The sequence below is a fragment of the Triturus cristatus genome, chromosome 4_2, assembly GCF_964204655.1.
Source record: "Triturus cristatus chromosome 4_2, aTriCri1.1, whole genome shotgun sequence".
Classification (NCBI taxonomy): Eukaryota; Metazoa; Chordata; class Amphibia; order Caudata; family Salamandridae; genus Triturus; species Triturus cristatus.
In genome coordinates this window covers 734084881-734103612 of record NC_140586.1, presented here as the reverse complement: position 1 = coordinate 734103612, position 18732 = coordinate 734084881, and the positions used below count along the sequence as shown (strand labels likewise).

At 48.5% G+C, this 18732-nt stretch overlaps 1 protein-coding gene across 4 annotated transcripts in view; it reads right to left on the bottom strand.

Annotated features, from left to right (window-relative positions):
• Window positions 1-18732, bottom strand: part of RAB3B (RAB3B, member RAS oncogene family) — an 862180-nt gene that overhangs the window by 113001 nt on the left and 730447 nt on the right. For all 4 annotated transcript variants that reach the window (XM_085602627.1, XM_085602629.1, XM_085602628.1 and 1 more), the window contains exon 3: window positions 13744-13862. In XM_085602627.1, the coding sequence (XP_085458753.1) occupies window positions 13744-13862 (119 nt within the window). The remainder of the gene's footprint in view (window positions 1-13743; window positions 13863-18732) is intronic.

Here is an 18732-nt window from a genome sequence, read left to right as displayed (position 1 = left end):
AGAGAGAGACTGACTGACAGAGAGAGAGACTGACTGACTGAGAGAGAGAGAGACTGACTATCAAAATGTGCTCTTTGTAGTTACATCTGCTTTTGAAATACAGCATTGTCGCATCGTCTGTTTTGAAACAGGGTTTTATTTTTTTACTGTAGCCCTGCCCCCCCACTGACCCCACCCCTACAGGTGCGGCCCTCGGCCACAAACCAAACTGGAATTTTAGCCCTCGACAGAAAGTTTGTGAGTACCCATGCTTTAGTATGTCACCCAAAGTGAGGCAGGTATGCCCAGACATGGGTGCCATGATCACTGTGTCACTGGAACCATGATATACCCGGCTGATGAGTCCATAATAAGGACTAAACCGATCCGGTTCAGGGAGATCCTGGCTAGGCAGTTCAGGCTGGACTGTTCCCACTAGAGCAGGGTCAGAACTGATTTGTATATAGCTGGATTCAAATGGAGGTGGCATGCTGTGCAAAATAACGATGTACTGGGATGCGGTTTCGAAAGAAGAGGACTGAACTTTGTGTAAAATAATCACATGAATTTCAAAACAGATGAAATTATAGGGTGTAGATTAACATTTTTAGGTTTAATTTTGTTTTTATTGACATTCTGTATCAGAGAAACAACGTACATTACATTTAAGGCCTTCTCGGCTTCTGCAAGAGAGCCCCTTTTTACGCAAACCTGTGAACATTTGCCAAAAAGCTAGTAGGTAACACCCCTCCATGCCTCCCCCGCTGTTGGAAGGGGTTCATAAAGTCTCTGAAATGTCCGTTGTCCGCTGAGACTTTGATTAAACAGCAATGTCAAGAACAAAGGAAGAACAAACCTAGAACCCATTCCCCCCTCCCCTTTCTCACAACTGGTGTGCTTAAGACTCCGTTCGTGTCTGGTATCTCTATCCGGCCGGAGCGAGTGTGATGATCATTCTACCGTGATGGGCCCTGCTGGGGCCGTGAGTCGGAGGAGGCAAAGGTACCTTGGGCATGTGACCTCATTCATTTTCTGCTCCAACAGAGAGACCATCGTTTGCCAGACTTCATTGAAGCTTGTTGTGGAATTGGAGAGGGACGCTTGAATCCGCTCCATCCCTAAGATGTGCCGGCCGCATTTGTGTTCCCCAATGGGACAAGATGATTTGGAGTGCTGCTCCCATTACCAGTCCCATCTGTGTCCCCCTCTTGGACCGTAAAGTGTATGTCAAGGGATTGGGGAGGCCTAGCACCCCGTAACTCTGAAACCTTGGAATCTGTGTCTCGAACTGTCGGGCCACGTCGTCTAGGACTGCCGTCCAGTAGCCTGCCAAATCCCTACATTCCCATTGCAGATGCACCAGGGAGCCAGCTAGTCGGACTATGGTCTGGGGTCCCTTAGTTTAAACGGGCTGGCGTCAGGTACCAGTACGTGGCTATCTTGACCGCCGTCTCCCTGCTTACAGTGTTGCGTGCGGTATGATTAGCCCTATAATAAATGTAATTCCATTCTTTTGCTGTAAGGTCCAGACCCAGTTCCTTTGCCCACCACTTCTGGCTGGCCACTGGCGCCCTAGGAGCTTAAGAGCGCAGCATATCATATAGTTCAGAGATCATTTTCTTATCTGTAGTCTTTGTTATTAACCAACGTTTGTATTTGGTCAATTTCCTGCTTACCTGTGGGCGAAACTCAGAGTGGAGGAGCCAATGGCTAGCTGCAAGTAATAGAACCTCTCAGTTTCAGGAATGCCATAGTCCTGGCGCAGATCATGGAATGAGATAATCTCCTCCCGGTCGAAAACTTGGCCCGCTGCGTTGCACCCCGTTCTCCGCCAGCCCATGAACACATTCTCATCCCACCCTGGTGTGAACTCCTTTTTATCTAGTAAAGGAGTCATAGGGGAGGGGAAAGAGGAAAGGCCTCTCTTCTCAACAACCCCATCCCACACCCTTAGCAGGGTGTGTGTTATGGGATAGCCTCGAAGATTTTCGTGCCTGTCCGCTCTTTTTAGGAAAGGGACCTTCCACAGGGATAGTTTTGCTAGCACCCGATCCTGAAACAGCCACCTCTTTTCGGAATCCGGCCTACTCCATTCTACGAGATATCTGAGTTATGCTGCTCTGAAGTATGCCACCATATTCGGGATCCCTAACCCTCCCTCCTCTGGCTGTAAGAAGCCAATCTCCCTACGCATCCTGGGACACGGCCCCAGCCAAACGAACTGCTGTAATGCCTGTTGTATTTTGTGTAGTGTACCCTGAGGGGGCCACACCGGTATGGTCTGGAAGAGACACAGTGCTTTTGGGAGGATGGACATTTTAATTGCTGCTACCCTCCTTAGTAGTGATAGATGGTGGTGTTTCCACGGTTGCTGTTCTTGGTTAATCTGCAAACCATTCTCCTGAGGCGGAGAGCCGGGAGTAGGCTGTGCTTGTTATCCTTTTAAAACTTGTGTGTGCTTTTTAATAAAAACCTACCTGACTGGATCTTGACTCGCCTGGGGTCACTGTGCAGCGATTCTAGCGCTGACCCCGCCGCCATCACCAGCGAGGCCGTTGGCCACGCCCCTTTCGAGGCCACGCCCCCCGCCTACGGTATTTAGCTTCGCTGAAACACGAGCGCCTTAGAAACCATTCTCCTGAGGCGGAAAGCCGGGAGTAGGCTGTGCTTGTTATCCTTTTAAAACTTGTGTGTGCTTTTCATAAAAACCTACCTGACTGGATCTTGACTCGCCTGGGGTCACTGTGCAGCGATTCTAGCGCTGACCCCGCCGCCATCACCAGCGAGGCCGCTGGCCACGCCCCTTTCGAGGCCACGCCCCCGCCTACGGTATTTAGCTTCGCTGAAACACGAGCGCCTTAGAAACCATTCTCCTGAGGCGGAAAGCCAGGAGTAGGCTGTGCTTGTTATCCGTTTAAAACTTGTGTGTGCTTTTTAATAAAAACCTACCTGACTGGATCTTGACTCGCCTGGGGTCACTGTGCAGCGATTCTAGCGCTGACCCCGCCGCCATCACCAGCGAGGCCGCTGGCCACGCCGCTTTCGAGGCCACGCCCCCCGCCTACGGTATTTAGCTTCGCTGAAACACGAGCGCCTTAGAAACCATTCTCCTGACGCGGAAAGCCGGGAGTAGGCTGTGCTTGTTATCCGTTTAAAACTTGTGTGTGCTTTTTAATAAAAACCTACCTGACTGGATCTTGACTCGCCTGGGGTCACTGTGCAGTGATTCTAGCGCTGACCCCGCCGCCATCACCAGCGAGGCCGCTGGCCACGCCGCTTTCGAGGCCACGCCCCCCGCCTACGGTATTTAGCTTCGCTGAAACACGAGCGCCTTAGAAACTATTCTCCTGAGGCGGAAAGCCGGGAGTAGGCTGTGCTTGTTATCCTTTTAAAACTTGTGTGTGCTTTTAATAAAAACCTACCTGACTGGATCTTGACTCGCCTGGGGTCACTGTGCAGCGATTCTAGCACTGACCCCGCCGCCATCACCAGCGAGGCCGCTGGCCATGCCCCTTTTGAGGCCACGCCCCCTGCCTACGGTATTTAGCTTCGCTGAAACACGAGCGCCTTAGAAACCATTCTCCTGAGGCGGAAAGCCGGAGTAGGCTGTGCTTGTTATCCGTTTAAAACTTGTGTGTGCTTTTTAATAAAAACGTTCCTGACTGGATCTTGACTCGCCTGGGGTCACTGTGCAGCGATTCTAGCGCTGACCCCGCCGCTATCACCAGCAAGGCCGCTGGCCACGCCCCTTTCGAGGCCACATCCCCCCTTACCGTCCTCCGTCACTTATAAAAATGTGCGACCTCAAGAAGCGCAGCGGACGAGCGCAGCGGCGCGCCATTTGCGTGCCGAAGGCGCGCCTAAGGCAAGCCCGTCTGCGCCCGTCCGCGACGGGCCGGGACTAGGGGCTATGACCCCTGGTATTACACTTTCTGGTCTACCTCACACTTACTCTAGGGAGGCTCTTCTTAGCCTCAGGCCATCACAGTCTTCTCATTGTACTACTATGAATCCTCATTGTGTTCCTTTAACCTGCTCGGTTTGCTTTTTCCGCCTTACTTCTTTCCCTTCCCTAATCAATATAGCCTTATCTGACTTTCCGCCATCACGCCCAAAACCTTCATCTATTGACCTGTCTCAGACTTGGACGCTGATCAGTTTAAACTGTAGATAATTAGTTAAACATAAGAGAGAGATCTTTGATCTACTCGTCTCGGTGGAACCCGCAGCTTTATTCCTCACTGAGACATGGCTAAAAGATTACTCTGGCCCGGATATCGCTGATGCTCTCCCTGACAATTATACTTATGTTGGTAAAAACAGATTAATGAAGGATGGTGGAGGAATAGCCATAATCTATAATAGACTGTATTCCTGCAAATGGGAAGATCTTGAACTTCCTAACAGTGAAGCCGGTCTCTTCAAACTTTCGCTATCCCCTAATTTCACTTTCTCTGGGATGCTCATTTATCGCCCCCCAGGCCCAGCGAGTTCCTGGGCCACCACCTTTCCTGAGTACGTAGCACCTTTAATTCAGTATTCAACAAACTTTTCAATCATTGGTGATCTGAACCTGCACTTGAACGATCCCTCCTGCTCTACCAGCAGCAATCTTTTACAGGACTTGGCTGCTCTAAATATTATGTTACTTAATTCTGGTCCTACTCATAAAGCAGGGAACCTGCTGGACCCCATTCTTTCTAATTTAGACACCATCACATGTGAGGTTCCTTTACCTATTGTATGGTCTGACCACTATATGGTGACTTTCTCTGTCACTATTGGCTGTTCACCGAACACCCTCCCTAATTTTATAGAATCTAGACTATCCAGAAATTGGAACAAATTGGACGTTAAGAAACTCAACTCCTGTCTAGAGAATTCTAGACCTTTCACGGAAGTCACTAGTATTGATGCAGCTGATGCTGTTAAGGCCTGCTTGGTACATGCTGCCGATGCCTACATACCGCAGCGCATGCAAGGACACAACCCTCACCACCCTCCTGCACCCTGGTTTACAGCTGCGTTAAAAAAAGAAAAAACCATCTGCAAAAACCTCGAGCGCAAATGGCGTACAAAATATGACCTGTGTTCTAAGCAAATTTATAAAGCTGCCTTAACTAAATATCATTCTCTATGCAAAACTGCTAAAATTGAACATGTCAACCTAACTATTCTTGAGGCACAAAATCGCCCTAAAGCACTTTTTAAGGTAGTACAAAAACTTTCGGGTGCACTGTGTCAACCCAAACCACCTTGTCTTGATACCGCACAGTGCAACTCTCTGGCTGAATTCTTTATCACCAAAATTGATAACATATACTCTGATTTTGAAAAACTTGCCCCTCCTCCTTTTCTGTCTCACTTACCAGCCCCTATCACATCCTCTGACCTAGTGACTTTGGATGATAGGTCCCCTACTCCTGCTCAACAGACCCCCCCCCATAGTATCCAACCTTACGACTTCCTGTGATTCAGGGGTCCCACGAGATACCTGTCCTCCTGCTTCACAGTTGATTGACACATGGGATCCTCTTAATATCAATATTTTTTCTGATATTATCAGTAAAATCAAATCCGGCTCCCCATTGGATCCTTTTCCCCCTCAAATATTAAAAATGCTGGATAATTCATCCCTGGAACTTATTATGGACCTTCTTAACTCCTCCCTTAGAGAAGCTACAGTACCCTCTGCATGGAAACATGCGATGATAGTGCCTTTGTTAAAAAAGGCCAATGCCGACCCTAATATTCCATCTAACTTCCGTCCTATTTCACTTCTCCCAATTCTCTCAAAACTTATGGAAAAACATATCAACTCTCAACTCTCTTCCTATGTTGAATCTAGGGGAATTTTACATCCATCACAATCCGGTTTTAGGTCAGGTTTCTCGACGGAATCGACTCTATTGGGGGTCTCTGAAAACATACGTTGCCGAGTGGATAGGGGGGAAACCGTGGCACTCATCTTGCTTGATTTGAGTGCCGCATTTGACACGGTTTCCCACCCCATTCTTATTAATGCCCTTAGATCATCTGGCATCACCGGCTCAGCCCTCAACTGGTTTGTTAGTTTTTTATCAGATCGTACCTTCCAAGTTTTCTCTTCCTCATCTGCTTCTCAAACCTTTAAATCGGCGTACGGTGTTCCGCAAGGTTCCATTCTGAGCCCCTTGCTCTTTAATTTGTATGTCAGACCTTTGGCTGCTATTGCGGAGCAAGCTGGGCTCACTATTTACTCGTACGCCGATGATACCCAGATCATCTACTCTCTTTCTACGGGCTCTCACTCCTCCCCCTCTTCCCTCTGTACAGGACTCAGTAACATTGCAGCTTGGATGTATAATAACAAACTGAAACTGAACGGGGGGAAAACAGAGCTTCTTCTGTTTGGCCATTATACCACCTTATGGGGACCCCAACACTGGCCCTTTCAAATGGGCACTCTACCTACTCCATCTAAAACAGCACGCAACCTCGGCGTCATTTTTGACGACCAGTTATCTATGAAAAACCACGTGGTCAAGACTTCGTCCACTTGCATTACTATCATTAAGTGGTTGCGTAAGATCACCTGGATGCTCCCCCAGGATACTCAGGAAACCGTGGTCCAGGCCTTAATCACCTCCAGACTGGACTACGGGAACATTCTTTTCCTGGGAGCTTGCAAAGAGGTGATTCGTAAATTACAGACAGTCCAGAATATGGCAGTGCGACTGCTCTGTAAACTCCCCAATACTTCCCCTACTTCCTACTCTCTACGCACTCTGCATTGGCTCCGCATTGAAAACCGTACAAAATTTAAGGCCCTTTGCTTCATGTACAGAATAAACGCTGGCTTGGCCCCACCCTATCTTAATTCCTTGGTACAACACTACTGTCCCCCCCGCACTCTACGATCATCTAATCAATTTTTGTTCTCGGTTCCTAGAATCAAAAGATCCAGAATGGGTGGCCGCTCCTTCTCCTGGCTGGCCCCCTCACTCTGGAATTCCCTTCCTCTTCGGTTGCGAACTGAACCTTGCTACCTTAAGTTTCGCAGATAGGTAAAAAATTGGTTATTTAACATGTAATAGCCTTCCCTCTGACTCTCCCCTTTTCATTTGGTTTTAGCGCCGGGAAACCTACGGGTAGCTGAGCGCTTTATAAACTTAAATATAATAATAATAGTTAATTTGGAGTAGTTAAGCTTGACCGTTTGCAAGACGGACGGGGCTATCTCTATGCCCAGATATGGGATGGATGGCCTGCTCTGTATCCCCGAGTAGGGGCCCCCTTCTGGTGTGGACACTGCCCTGTGTTGATTTAACCAGAGAATCATCGATTTACTGACATTAACTCGGAACCCGAAGACGTGGCCAAAGGCCTCCATCTCCTTTAGAAAGGCCGGGACCGAGCGATCAGGGGATTCCAGGGAGGCAATAATGTCATCAGCATACAAACTGATGGCATGGTGCTCCCCTCCAAAGGGAATGCCCAGAATATCCGGGTTATCTCTTATCCTTTGTGCCAATGGTTCTATGTACAAAGCGAAAAAGAGCGGCGTGAGCGGTCAGCCCTGTCTAGTACCCCTCTGGATCTCGAAGGGGCTATAGGATACCTCGTTAACTCTGATGGTCGAAGTGGGAGCACTGTAGCAGCTTGATACCCATGCCCTAAATTTTTCCCCCACTCTGAAATAAACCAGTGTACTATCGAGGAATTCTCAGTCCACCTGGTCAAATGTCTTTTCGACATCTACCGATAGCAGGAGAGCGTCCATATCTGTACGGTGCGCTTTGTCAACCAAGTGTAAAATGCGTTTAGTGTTGTCACTGCTCTGTCTGCTATAAATAAAGCCTGACTGGTCTGGCTCTGTGATGCCCGGCATGAAAGGTCCCAGTCTGGCTGCTAGCACCCCGTTAAACAATTTCAGGTCCACATTAAGGAGCGACACCGGACAATGGAGCTGCATTGTGTTTCCCGGGTTTTGGCAGCACCACGATGGAGGCCGCCAGCATGTCTGGAGGGATCGCTCCAGGTCCTGTGAAGGAATTGAAGAGGCGTGTGAGGAGCGGTGCCAAGATCTGGCATTAAGTTTTGTAGAACGCAGCTGAGAAGCCGCCGGGCCCTGGGGCTTTCATTAGCTTGAGGCGCGAAATCAGCCCTATCACTTCCTCCACCCGAATCGGAGACTCCAACAGTTTTGCGTTTCCTGGGGCTAGGGGCTCTGAATTCACACTCTTGAGATAATCAGTGATGGTTGGGCCCCTGGGGGTTTCCTGCCGGTATAGTTCAGCATATAATGCTTGGAAGGCCATCCCGATCCCCTCGTCATCCTCTACTGTCCGTCCATCTCTCATCCATAGGGACTGAACCTTCATGTGTTGCATGCGTGCTCTCAACTTACTCGCGAGCATACGCCCTGTCTTATCGCCCCCAATGTAATATGAGTGTTTGTGCCTAAGTGCTGCGTAATCGGCTCTGTCTAAACCCAACCCTGCTAGCTGGACCCGTGCCGCTTTCAACTGGCGCCAGACTCTTGGCGCCCCCATCCTACTGTGCACCCTCTCCAGTTCTAGAACCTGTGCCGTTATCTGGTCCCGTTTAGCCTTGCATTCTCTATTTTAAGCCGCTGAAATGGCTATTAGTTCCCCACGTACCACAGCTTTAAGGGCCCCCCACAAAGTGGACAGGGAGATAGTGGGAGAGTCATTCAGTTCCAAGTAATTAGTTATGCATTTGTGTTTCTGGTCCCTTACCATCGCCATGTGAAGCACGGTCTTCCGCAGCCTCCAGACTCCAACCCTGCCATGAGGCTGGGGTACCCCCAAGGTCACCGTCACCGCGTCATGGTAAGATAGTGCCGCCGGGGTCATGGTCACATCTCGCACCAATGCATTCAATTACATTGTACCTAGCATGTGGTCGAGCCGAGCGCAAGTACCATGGGCGTGTGAGTAGAAAGAGAATTGAGAGGTATGTGGATGAGCCACCCTCCAAATGTCCACTAGCCCCCAAGTTTGTAGCCAGTGTTTCCCCTCCATGGACAATTCCCCTGTTTGAGAATACCATTGGCTTAATCTGTCGGTTGCTGTGTCCATCACTAAGTTGAGGTCTCCCCCCACGAGTACCCACCTCTCTTGTGCACTCAAGACCTCCGAAAGGAATTTCTCTTGCCCCATGTTGGGCGCATTAATGGATCCCGCCACCATAGGTGACCCCCCTAGCCAGAATTTATATGCTAAGAGGCGCCCCTTCACGTCCACTACTTTTCCCCACACCCGCCCAGCAAAGCGCCTTGCTACTAGAATGGCTACCCCTGCTTTTTTGTCTAATGTGGATGAAAAAAATTGTTGGGGAAATGCCTTGGACCTCAACCGGTGCCAATCTTTGGGGAGGAAATGGGTCTCCTGCAGAAGACACACATCCTGTCCCAAATTCTCTAAGTAGGACACTATGGATTTCCGTTTATTCGGGCTGTTCAAACCCCTTACATTAAAGATGGAAAATTGTAGCGTGGAGTGTGTCATATGTTGCGAGTTACGGCTGAGAGCCATGTCTGCAAAAGACCCTGCCCCCCTGTGGTCTTGTGCCCCTCTCCGCCCTCTCCCTGGGCTTCCCCACCACTCGCTCACTGAGCTGGACCCCTGACTGTAGAACACCAGTTCCCCCTCCCCCTTCCCCCACACCCCCATGCCCTAGTACTCCCAACTCTGTAACCACGTAGCCCTTCCCATAGAGCCCAACTCCCCCCCAGCCCCCTCCCTAACCCCAACTTAGAGCCCCCAAACTCCCCATATTTTCCAGTGCCCGCAGGGCCAAGTCACGTGCCCCTGGAAGAAAAGGTTAGTTGGGACATAGCATGGTCGAAAACACACAAAAAAAACGCCTCCCCGCTCCTGACAAACACCCCATGTCCCTCTCAGCCCTTATGCTCGTCACCACTCCCCAGAGATCTTGGGCTGCCCTGTGATGCTGTGTCTTTGAGGACTGACTCTATTGTGGCCTGTCGCTCCTGTGCCCTTCTCAAAGAGTCTGGTCGCGGGGGTTCCATTCAACCGGAGCAGCCGCCCGATCCTCTGCCACCCGTCCCTGTCTGGTCGGCGCCCTTGGTCAGTCGCTTCCTTGGAACTCCGGTACATCAGTCATGGGACCCTGCAGGCCTCTTGCTGAGATCTAAGCTGATGAAGCTTTCCTTCCCATTTGAAAATCAAACAAAAGGGGTAGCCCCAGGAGTATGCCACCCCATTGTCTCTGAGGTGTGTGGTCACATCCCTGAACTCTCGCCTCTTCTGTAACATTATGGCCGCTAAGTCTTGGTACAGGGCTATGGAATGAACCAAATATTTGAGTGGTTGCTTCGCTCTAGCCTCCCGGAGGATGCGTTCCTTAAGGGGGAAATCGGGAAGGAAAGCTAGGATGTCCGGTGGGGGCGCAGGAGCACGTCTTTTCACCCCCACTCTATGCGCCCTGTCAATGCGGATTTCAAAGTCCGGGGGAACCCCCAGGATGTCCCTGAAACATCCCTTGTAGGTACAGCACAATGTCCGCTCCCTCCGCCTGTGATGGGGCTTCTCTCACCCTTATGTTGTTTCGCCGCAAGCGTTTTTCTAGATCTTCCGCATGGGAAGACGCCCCTGTTTTCTGCACTCGCCTGCAAAGGACGCCCCCCAGCCTGGGGCGAGTCCGCTTTCACCCAGCCAGAAGGTCACGAGCCCCGCCGGTCTACCTCCACCTCCTTCTGTCCGTATGGGGGGGGGGGGGAGTCGAGTTTCGCGTCACCAGGCCTTGGCCTTCTATGCCTGCCGCGTCGGGCCTTGCCTCTGCTCCTGGCCCTCTGGCTTTCTCTCCCCCTGCGCTCAGGACGGACTCCGGGCCGAGCCCCCACACGCTCCTTCCTCTGGGCTCCTCACCCACCAGCGCCAGTCGCTACTTCTGGCTGGCGTGCTGTTGGGACGGTCAGCCCCCTCTCGGGCCTGTCCGCGCTGCCACGTCTGCTAATGCACGGGCCCCTCCTGCCGACCTAGGCACAGACTGCTCCTTTGAGACCGCTCCCTGTGGGGACAGGATGCCGCTCCTTAGGCCACCCAGATGCCAACCGATTATGTGGCCGATGTCCCTTGCGCCGCAGCTCTGCGCTCCGTTGCCCCGCCATGGTCCGGCTCAGTCACCCCGCTCCGAAGTCCCGGGCTGTCCCCAGGCCGCACTCCCCTTTCCCCGCCAGGGTGGCCGCTTGTCTCCTTACCCCGCTGGGCCCAGCACCGGGCACTGCCTGGGGCCCCTGTCCCGCTCCGCTGCTCCCGCTGATCACTCGTGTGCTGTCCTCGGGAGTGTCTGCGCCTCTCAGGCTCTGCAGTGGGGCCCGACTCTCTGCTTCATCTCGGCCATCCGGCTCCAGGCGCCATTTTCTTCATTCTGGGCCGTGGCCGCTCCAGGTAGAAACGGCTTTAGGCAAGCCCCCAGCCACTTCGTCGCCTTCTTGATTTGCGCTGGAGGGTGTCTCCCCTCGACTTCTGGGCTCTCCGGCAAGGGCCGGTGCTATACAAAGCTATTACAGGCATTCGAGAGCGGGGAGACGATACAAAGCACGTCTTACCCGCTCTCCATCTTGGTCACCCCCCCTAGATTAACATTTTTAAAGCAGAGTTGTGATGGAATAATGAGTATTATAAAGAACTACAAGTATTCGGATAGGTTTCATTGAAAGGTTTCAGTTTTTCAACAATGTAAAGGTAAATTATACATGGGAATCACATTGTAGAATAGGCTAATCAAAAAATTAATTAGTTGGTCTGACAAAAATATTCTCTTGATTGTCAATTTGAAATAATTTGAGTACAAGTTAATGTGTTTCCAACCTTAAAAAAGCAAATAAGGTCGCACAACACGGTACGGCTGGGTAGTACACTTGAACAATTGAAAAAGTAGGGTTGATTTCTTTAGAGCGTCAAGGAGGACTCGGTGGATATAATTTGTGACACATTTTGAACTTTTAAATACAAAGGTGTCTCTTTTTGAAGATCACTTTTCGGCTGTTTCTTATTTCTGTCTGCAGTGTTGCTGGTTCTACTTTAACAGTCTAAACAGTGAAAAATCACAAAAATTAAACATAAGGATGTTGAGCTGACTTCCAGTGTGTTAAATGAGCAGAAACCCCTGAAAATAAGGCAGTGGTACTGACCCTTCGTGCTATCTATTCTTAAAGGATGATTGTCAGCGAATTCATTGAATTCCACCAGTCCTTTCTCCCAAGAGAAAGCAGTAGCAGCGTCCCCCCTCCCCTAGCGCCTTGAGACCCTCACGGGTATGTAGTGCGCTTTATAAATGCTATGATTGATTGATTGATTGATTGATAGTACAGATCCCTCCCAGGGAACCTGCGTCTATGCTCTGACACATTCCCCTTCGGATGCTGCACTCAGCCTCCGGGGGATCCCCATCTTTGATCCTCACCTGGAGGCAAGCTCTGCGGCCACATCTCCAGCCACAATGATGACATCTAGTGCTCATGACGCCTGAAAGAGGATGTTGCCCCAGAATGAGCACCTTCTCATTTTGACATTTTTGAATAGGCAGCAAATTGATACTTTTCAAGTTACCTTTTGATGTGTTGTTATAACTTTCGTGAGACACCATTGCTTTAATTAGAGGGAGCGCTTGACCTGATAATTCCCTATTTCACTTTTTCAATTCTTCTAAGAGTGTCTAGTAGACTTTCTTTAAGGTATTTTTTCAAAATGACAGATCTATACAAACATTCTCGTGCACAAATAAGCTTCCGATTGCTATAAACTATTTCCTGCCTACAACAGCTATGTTCCAAACCATAATTTTTGTTATGTGCAGTTATCAGGCCGATACATTAACCAGCAGGCTTCCAGTACAGGCGTCTCCAATGAGTATCTCATGAGCCAGTGGTAGCTCTCAAGTCTCCTGTGTGAAAACCAACCCACCAAATGAGAAGCGTTTGCTTGGTTGAAATAATATATGTATACCAAAATTGAAACGCATGTATTCTTGACAAAAATGTATGTATACTCAGAACTCATAATCTGAAGTTTTTTTAGAAAAATGGTTGAATTTCCAAAATATATTTAAAGCAGATATTTGAGTTATAAATCATGGGGCATTGGGGAGACCCATTACTGATGGTATTACCAGGTGTGGGGGCACTGGCTATGGCTCTTGTGTATTCCAACTGCTATGAGCACACCATTTATCACCTGTTTTTACCTGGAATCAAGGATATCCATATTGACAGTGCCCGGTATCGCTCACTCTGTATGGTTATTTCCCACTCCAGGGAGAACACTCACAGTTGTTGAGTTTTGGTGAGAGGATGCTGGCAGGAATTGGAGATTTGCGCCCTCTTGAATCCCGCACCAAAATGGGCACTCTGATAACAAGGGCCAGAGTGGGCATACCTCGTCTGCCATGTTTTCTATTCAATCGTATTTTGGAATATTTGAAAGAGACAGTGATGATTTTTTAAAGACTACGACCAAATTGAAATATATAATGAATGAGCCTCGAACTGGATTTAATTTTGGGATTGATGTACAATGATTCATTGCCCTCTTTTTCTCTGCAGTACAAAGTACACAGGGGCTAGCTTGACACCACAAGTTTAATCACTTATTTTGGTACCAGAATGTCGATGACGCCATCTAGGACACAGCAGCGATAGAGGAGACACACAGCATTTGAGAACCAGTGAAGCAGGGGCAGGACTACTAGAAAAGGTGAGTGGCAGGTACCCTTCAATGGCAATGGCATCCTTACCAGTCTTGGACTGAGGTGAAGGATTCTTCATTGGTGATATCATACATCAGAATGAAGCCCATAGCTCCTCGATAGTAGGCTGTAGTGATGGTTCTGTACCGCTCCTGGCCAGCCGTGTCCTGAAACCAAAATTTACATCATGAATACCCCGCTGCAGTTCAATTTCAATGAATAAAAGATGGAACAGTTAGTTGAAGCAACAGGATTACCCAAACTGACTATTGTCGTCGTCCACTAAACTGTTTACAGTCTTTCTTCACTTTCATGACATGGCATAGCCAACTCTATTCTCTTCGAATACAAAGTGGTCCATAGTATGTGAACCTCTTGCAAGTATTTATGATGCAAATGAATATGAAGTAATATTACGTTACTCCAATGGTTGTTAATAAGTGGCAGACAATCATTTTTATGGAGGATAAGCCCCATGCCCCCTTTTACACATACATATACACACGCACACTTTTTTCACTGAAAAAAACTGAGGGTAAAGTAACGTTATAGTTAGGTATAGAGATAAGATCATAGCTTACATAAACTAAATAGAAATTCACTGGAAAAAACAGTAAACGTGACGTTATAGTTAGGTTTTCAAATCAGATAAAAGCTCAAATTTACCCACAACATGCACTGCTTATGACCTTACATATTACATCACTCATGACATATTAAATTATATGACTGATGACATCACTGATGATGTTAGCAATGACATTTCAAATGACCTAATTTCAGGCCCTGTGCTCAAGCCTGCCATGGGCACCCAAACCTTTGCTGCACACGGCCTTTTCCTGTGCACAGCAGTGGTTTGGACATATGACCTCTGGCCAGGCCTTGAAAGAAAACCCACCGCATGTGTCCAATACCCTGCTGCACACGGTCTTCAGCCATTTAATCAAGGCAACCCCCGCTGTGCATGGCCTTTGATGTGCACAGCGGGGGTGAACACAGAACAATATATGTGTGCACTTCTTTGGCTAGACTGTTACCTGGGACACTGCTGAGTAAAGAGTAAGAGAAATGGGATGGACAGGAAATAGTAGAGGGACAGAGATGTAAAGAGACCAGTATAACGAGAGACATGAAGTAAAGGGAGAATGAGTAGAGCTAGAAATTAAGTAAAAAGGTAGGCAGAGGTTTAAAGTAACTAGAGAAAGGTAAGTTGGGCAGGAGGAAAGCTAAAGAGAAGTAGAAAAGGGAAGGTTTTAAAGTGTAGTAGAGAGCTAGAGACAAGGAGAGGGCAAGGTACAGAGAGATGAGGAGGAGTACAGAACTCTAAAGGGTGAGGCAGTGAGAGAGGTGTAATCTAGAAAAAGAGGTGATCTAAAGCGAGGTAAAGTCAGAGAGATGCGAGGAATAACAAGGAGATGCTAGGAAGAGAGCGCAAAAGAGGTTTAGAAAAACGAAAAAGGTAAAGTGGGCAGTGGGAAGAGGGAAATGAGTCAAATATTTAGGATAAGGAAAGGGAACAGAGGTAAAAAGAGAGAAAGTAGAGTTGAGAGGTCAGGTGGAGAACTAATGGTGAAGTAATTGAGAGGTTAGCTAGTAAGAGGGACAGCGGTGGGGTAGAAAGACGTGAGGAGTGAGGGAGATGTGAGGTAAAGAGAGGTGAGGAGGGAGTGGTGGGGTAAAGAAGGTGCTGAGTGCGAGGGGGAGAAGGTAAGGTAATCGAGACATGGGGAGAGAGATAGCGAGGTGCGGTAAAGCTAGAGATGAGGCTGCGTGAGAAGCGAAGTATATGGAGGACAGATACAGGAAGCTTAGATGGAAAAACAGTGGGGAAGTACCCTTAAATCGAATCGAGAGTGATAGACATAAATGTAGGCACAAAAAATGACAGAGAGGGGCAAGGTCATGAGTGAGAGGTAGAGGGGGATTAAGTTGAGTGAGATATTGGGTATATTGAGAGGAAGGCAAAGGTGAGGTAAAGAGAGCTGAGATAGAGAGAAAGGATGAAGGAACATAAAGAAGTAGAGATAGAAAAAGAGGTTAAGAGAGAGAGGGTTAAGGTAGAAGAGGTGAGATTCACGGTGAAATAAGAAGATAGAAACCACACAGAAAGATTAATTTTCAATGTCAGTGTCACCAGCTGCCTGAGAGTGGGAGGACCAGGGCTGGGCAACTAAGGGGTAGATGTATTACTCTTAGTCCAACGCAGCACAGCAAGCAGAGTTGCTGCACAGCATTGCACAAGGAAGAAAAAGCAGTGCAGAGGCACATTTATTAAAGTGGACTGTAGCTGCTCCCTGCTCCTGTGCTGGTGCACAAACAGGTACAAACAGGCTGCCCAGCATCTTGCACAACCTTTGCACCATGATGCAAAGATATCTGTGTGCTTTCTTGCATAGGATTTCTACTGGTGGAATATCCTGTACAAAACACGGTGCCCTCGCAGGCTGCCAGAAAATACCACCTTTGAAAATGTGGTCTGAAATCAACCAAGTACAACCAAGACCAGAGGCAGATCCAGGACATCACACCTCAACACAATCCCATGCTTCAGCAACAGCTTTCCATCACTCGTACACAGTTGCGCATACAAGCAGACCATGGCCTTCTGAGAATGGCACACCATGCAAACATGAGATACTCCTACAGACTTTCCACATTCCCTCCAGGGGAAGCGAGCTCAAATGATGTCCATGCTGAATCTCAATCTTCGTAGACATTCTGGTCGTTTTAGCCGTGGAGGGTTGCTCTTTGCATCAACCTTGTTTTCTGGTGGGCTGTCCACATTCTCTCATAGGTATGTGCACCATGCATTACATGTCAAGGAGGTAAACCTGTGCTTGCAGGCCCTTTAGAGGAGCATTGGGAAGGGGCTGGTTAATACCGCCATCTGTGCTATTAGGCAGTCTGCAAGGTTTGCAAGTTTGTTTGTGTCAATGCAGGTCTGTGTTTGAGTGTGTGTATCATCCTTTGGCCTAAGGGCCAATGGTTGCAAGGTTGGGGTGTTCCTAAATTTGCTTGGCCCATGATATTCTGCCAGGAGGATCTGTGAACTATCAGAAGTTCAGTCTTATCCCAGAGCAGTCAAAGATATTTATTGGAGCACTAACAGACCCACGGAAGGGGCAGGTGTTCTTGCTGGATAGTGGGATTCAATCACTGCAGACAAGGGTGCTCCAGACAGTGTCATTACCAAAGGCGACAGACAGTTAGTGGTTGAAGACCCAAGGTTTGATATCAGCAACTACAGCCTTGGTTCCTCGGGCGCGTCACTATATGAAACTGGTGGTTTATCGTCTGTTAGACAATTGGTCCCCAGTGACACAGGAGTTAGAGCCACTGATTCCAGTGTTCAGGGACATAAACGATGGCCCATAATGGTGGTTGGACTGGGGGAACGTGAGAAAGGGAGCACGAGAACAGAGTTGGCAAAGAGCCCTTTGGACATTTTTACGTAGGTAGAAGGTCACCTCTTGCATTGATGTTCATTCCAGACGAGGAGAATGGTCGAATATGAGACGTTATTTCGCATGCCATTACTTCGCATGCTATTACTACGCGGTTATTACTTAGCAATAACCGTTACTACGCAAGTTTTTACTTCGCATACCATTACAATGAAAGTGTTAATATATGCGAAGTAAAAACTTACCTAGTAATAAGAATGGTATGCGGAATAACGTGTCATACTACCTTACACCTCTAAAACACTACCAATACACTAAAACACTACACTACCCTATACTACCGAAACACCTCTACACTACCCTAAACCCTAAAGCACTACCCCCTGCACAAACATACACATTCCCCTACTCCTGTCCCTACACTCATTCACTACCCATCACAACCCCCCGACACTACACTAAACCCTAAAGCACTACCCTACACTTCACTAACCCCACAACAATACCCTAAATAAACCCTAAAACACTAACCCCAGCACGACCCTGCCCCTACCCCCAATCTGTTCCCTACTCCCAAACACTACCATTTCCGACCCCATACAATACACTACACCCAAATACACTACTTTACACAACCGTACACACAGCTTTACTTACCTCTCATCAGTAGCGCCGACATCAGTACGGAAGAAAGTGGGGAATTGGGAAATTCACTTTCTTCCGTACTGATGTCTGAGCCACTGCTGTTGGAGTAATAATAATCCACATTTGTAAAGCGCGAACAATCACCCGTAAGGGTCTCTAGGCACTGGGGGCTGTCGGGAAGATTAAGCAAGCTAGTGCCCAGAGTCACATGCTGCTGGGCTAATCTGCCGCCGGCACCGGGGATCGAACCGTGAACCCCATATTCCGGAGACAGTCACCCTGGCCGCGGCGCCACACCTCTTCCTCAAGGAAGTACATTTACTGTAATCACTAGTCTCATTACCGATCACAAGTCAGGTAAACTTACGGTGCGATTACTTTATGCCTTACTGACTTCTTGGTTTTGCTTTGTGATTGAGTCTGAAGCAAGTAATGCTTCTTGTGACTTCTTATGACTTATGGCATTGTTTGGTGACTTGGGAGAACCATTTTCTAATGTTGGGTGAGCCCCATGAGTAATATCTACTGAGCCACCCTAGTGGGGCCACATTTATTTATTTTTTAAGTAGCTTCCCATGTGGATACTTGCCCCGTGCGGGAAATGATGGCACATGTGTCATTTCAGGCATGGAGGGAGGGGGGCTGCGAAGTGTTAGCTGACCTCTATCCGGGTGAAACATTCATCACATATGAGCAGGCGTGTGGGGGCTTACAGCTGGGTCAGGGCCACTATCTACATTATACTGGTCTGACGGGAATAGCCAAAGTGACCTGGCCCATATACCCCGATATCCCGCAGACCACCCACACCGTAGATATATTGCTCACCTGTGTCTCTGGGCATAGACTGATCTCTCTCCTATACAATGCAATGAGGATAGATTCAACTGGCCCCCCTCCTAGGTCAGGGGCAGCATGGGCGCTAACTTAGCCGAGCCCCTGGGTGACAAGGCTTGGTCAGCCATAAGTGCACTTACCCATACAGTAT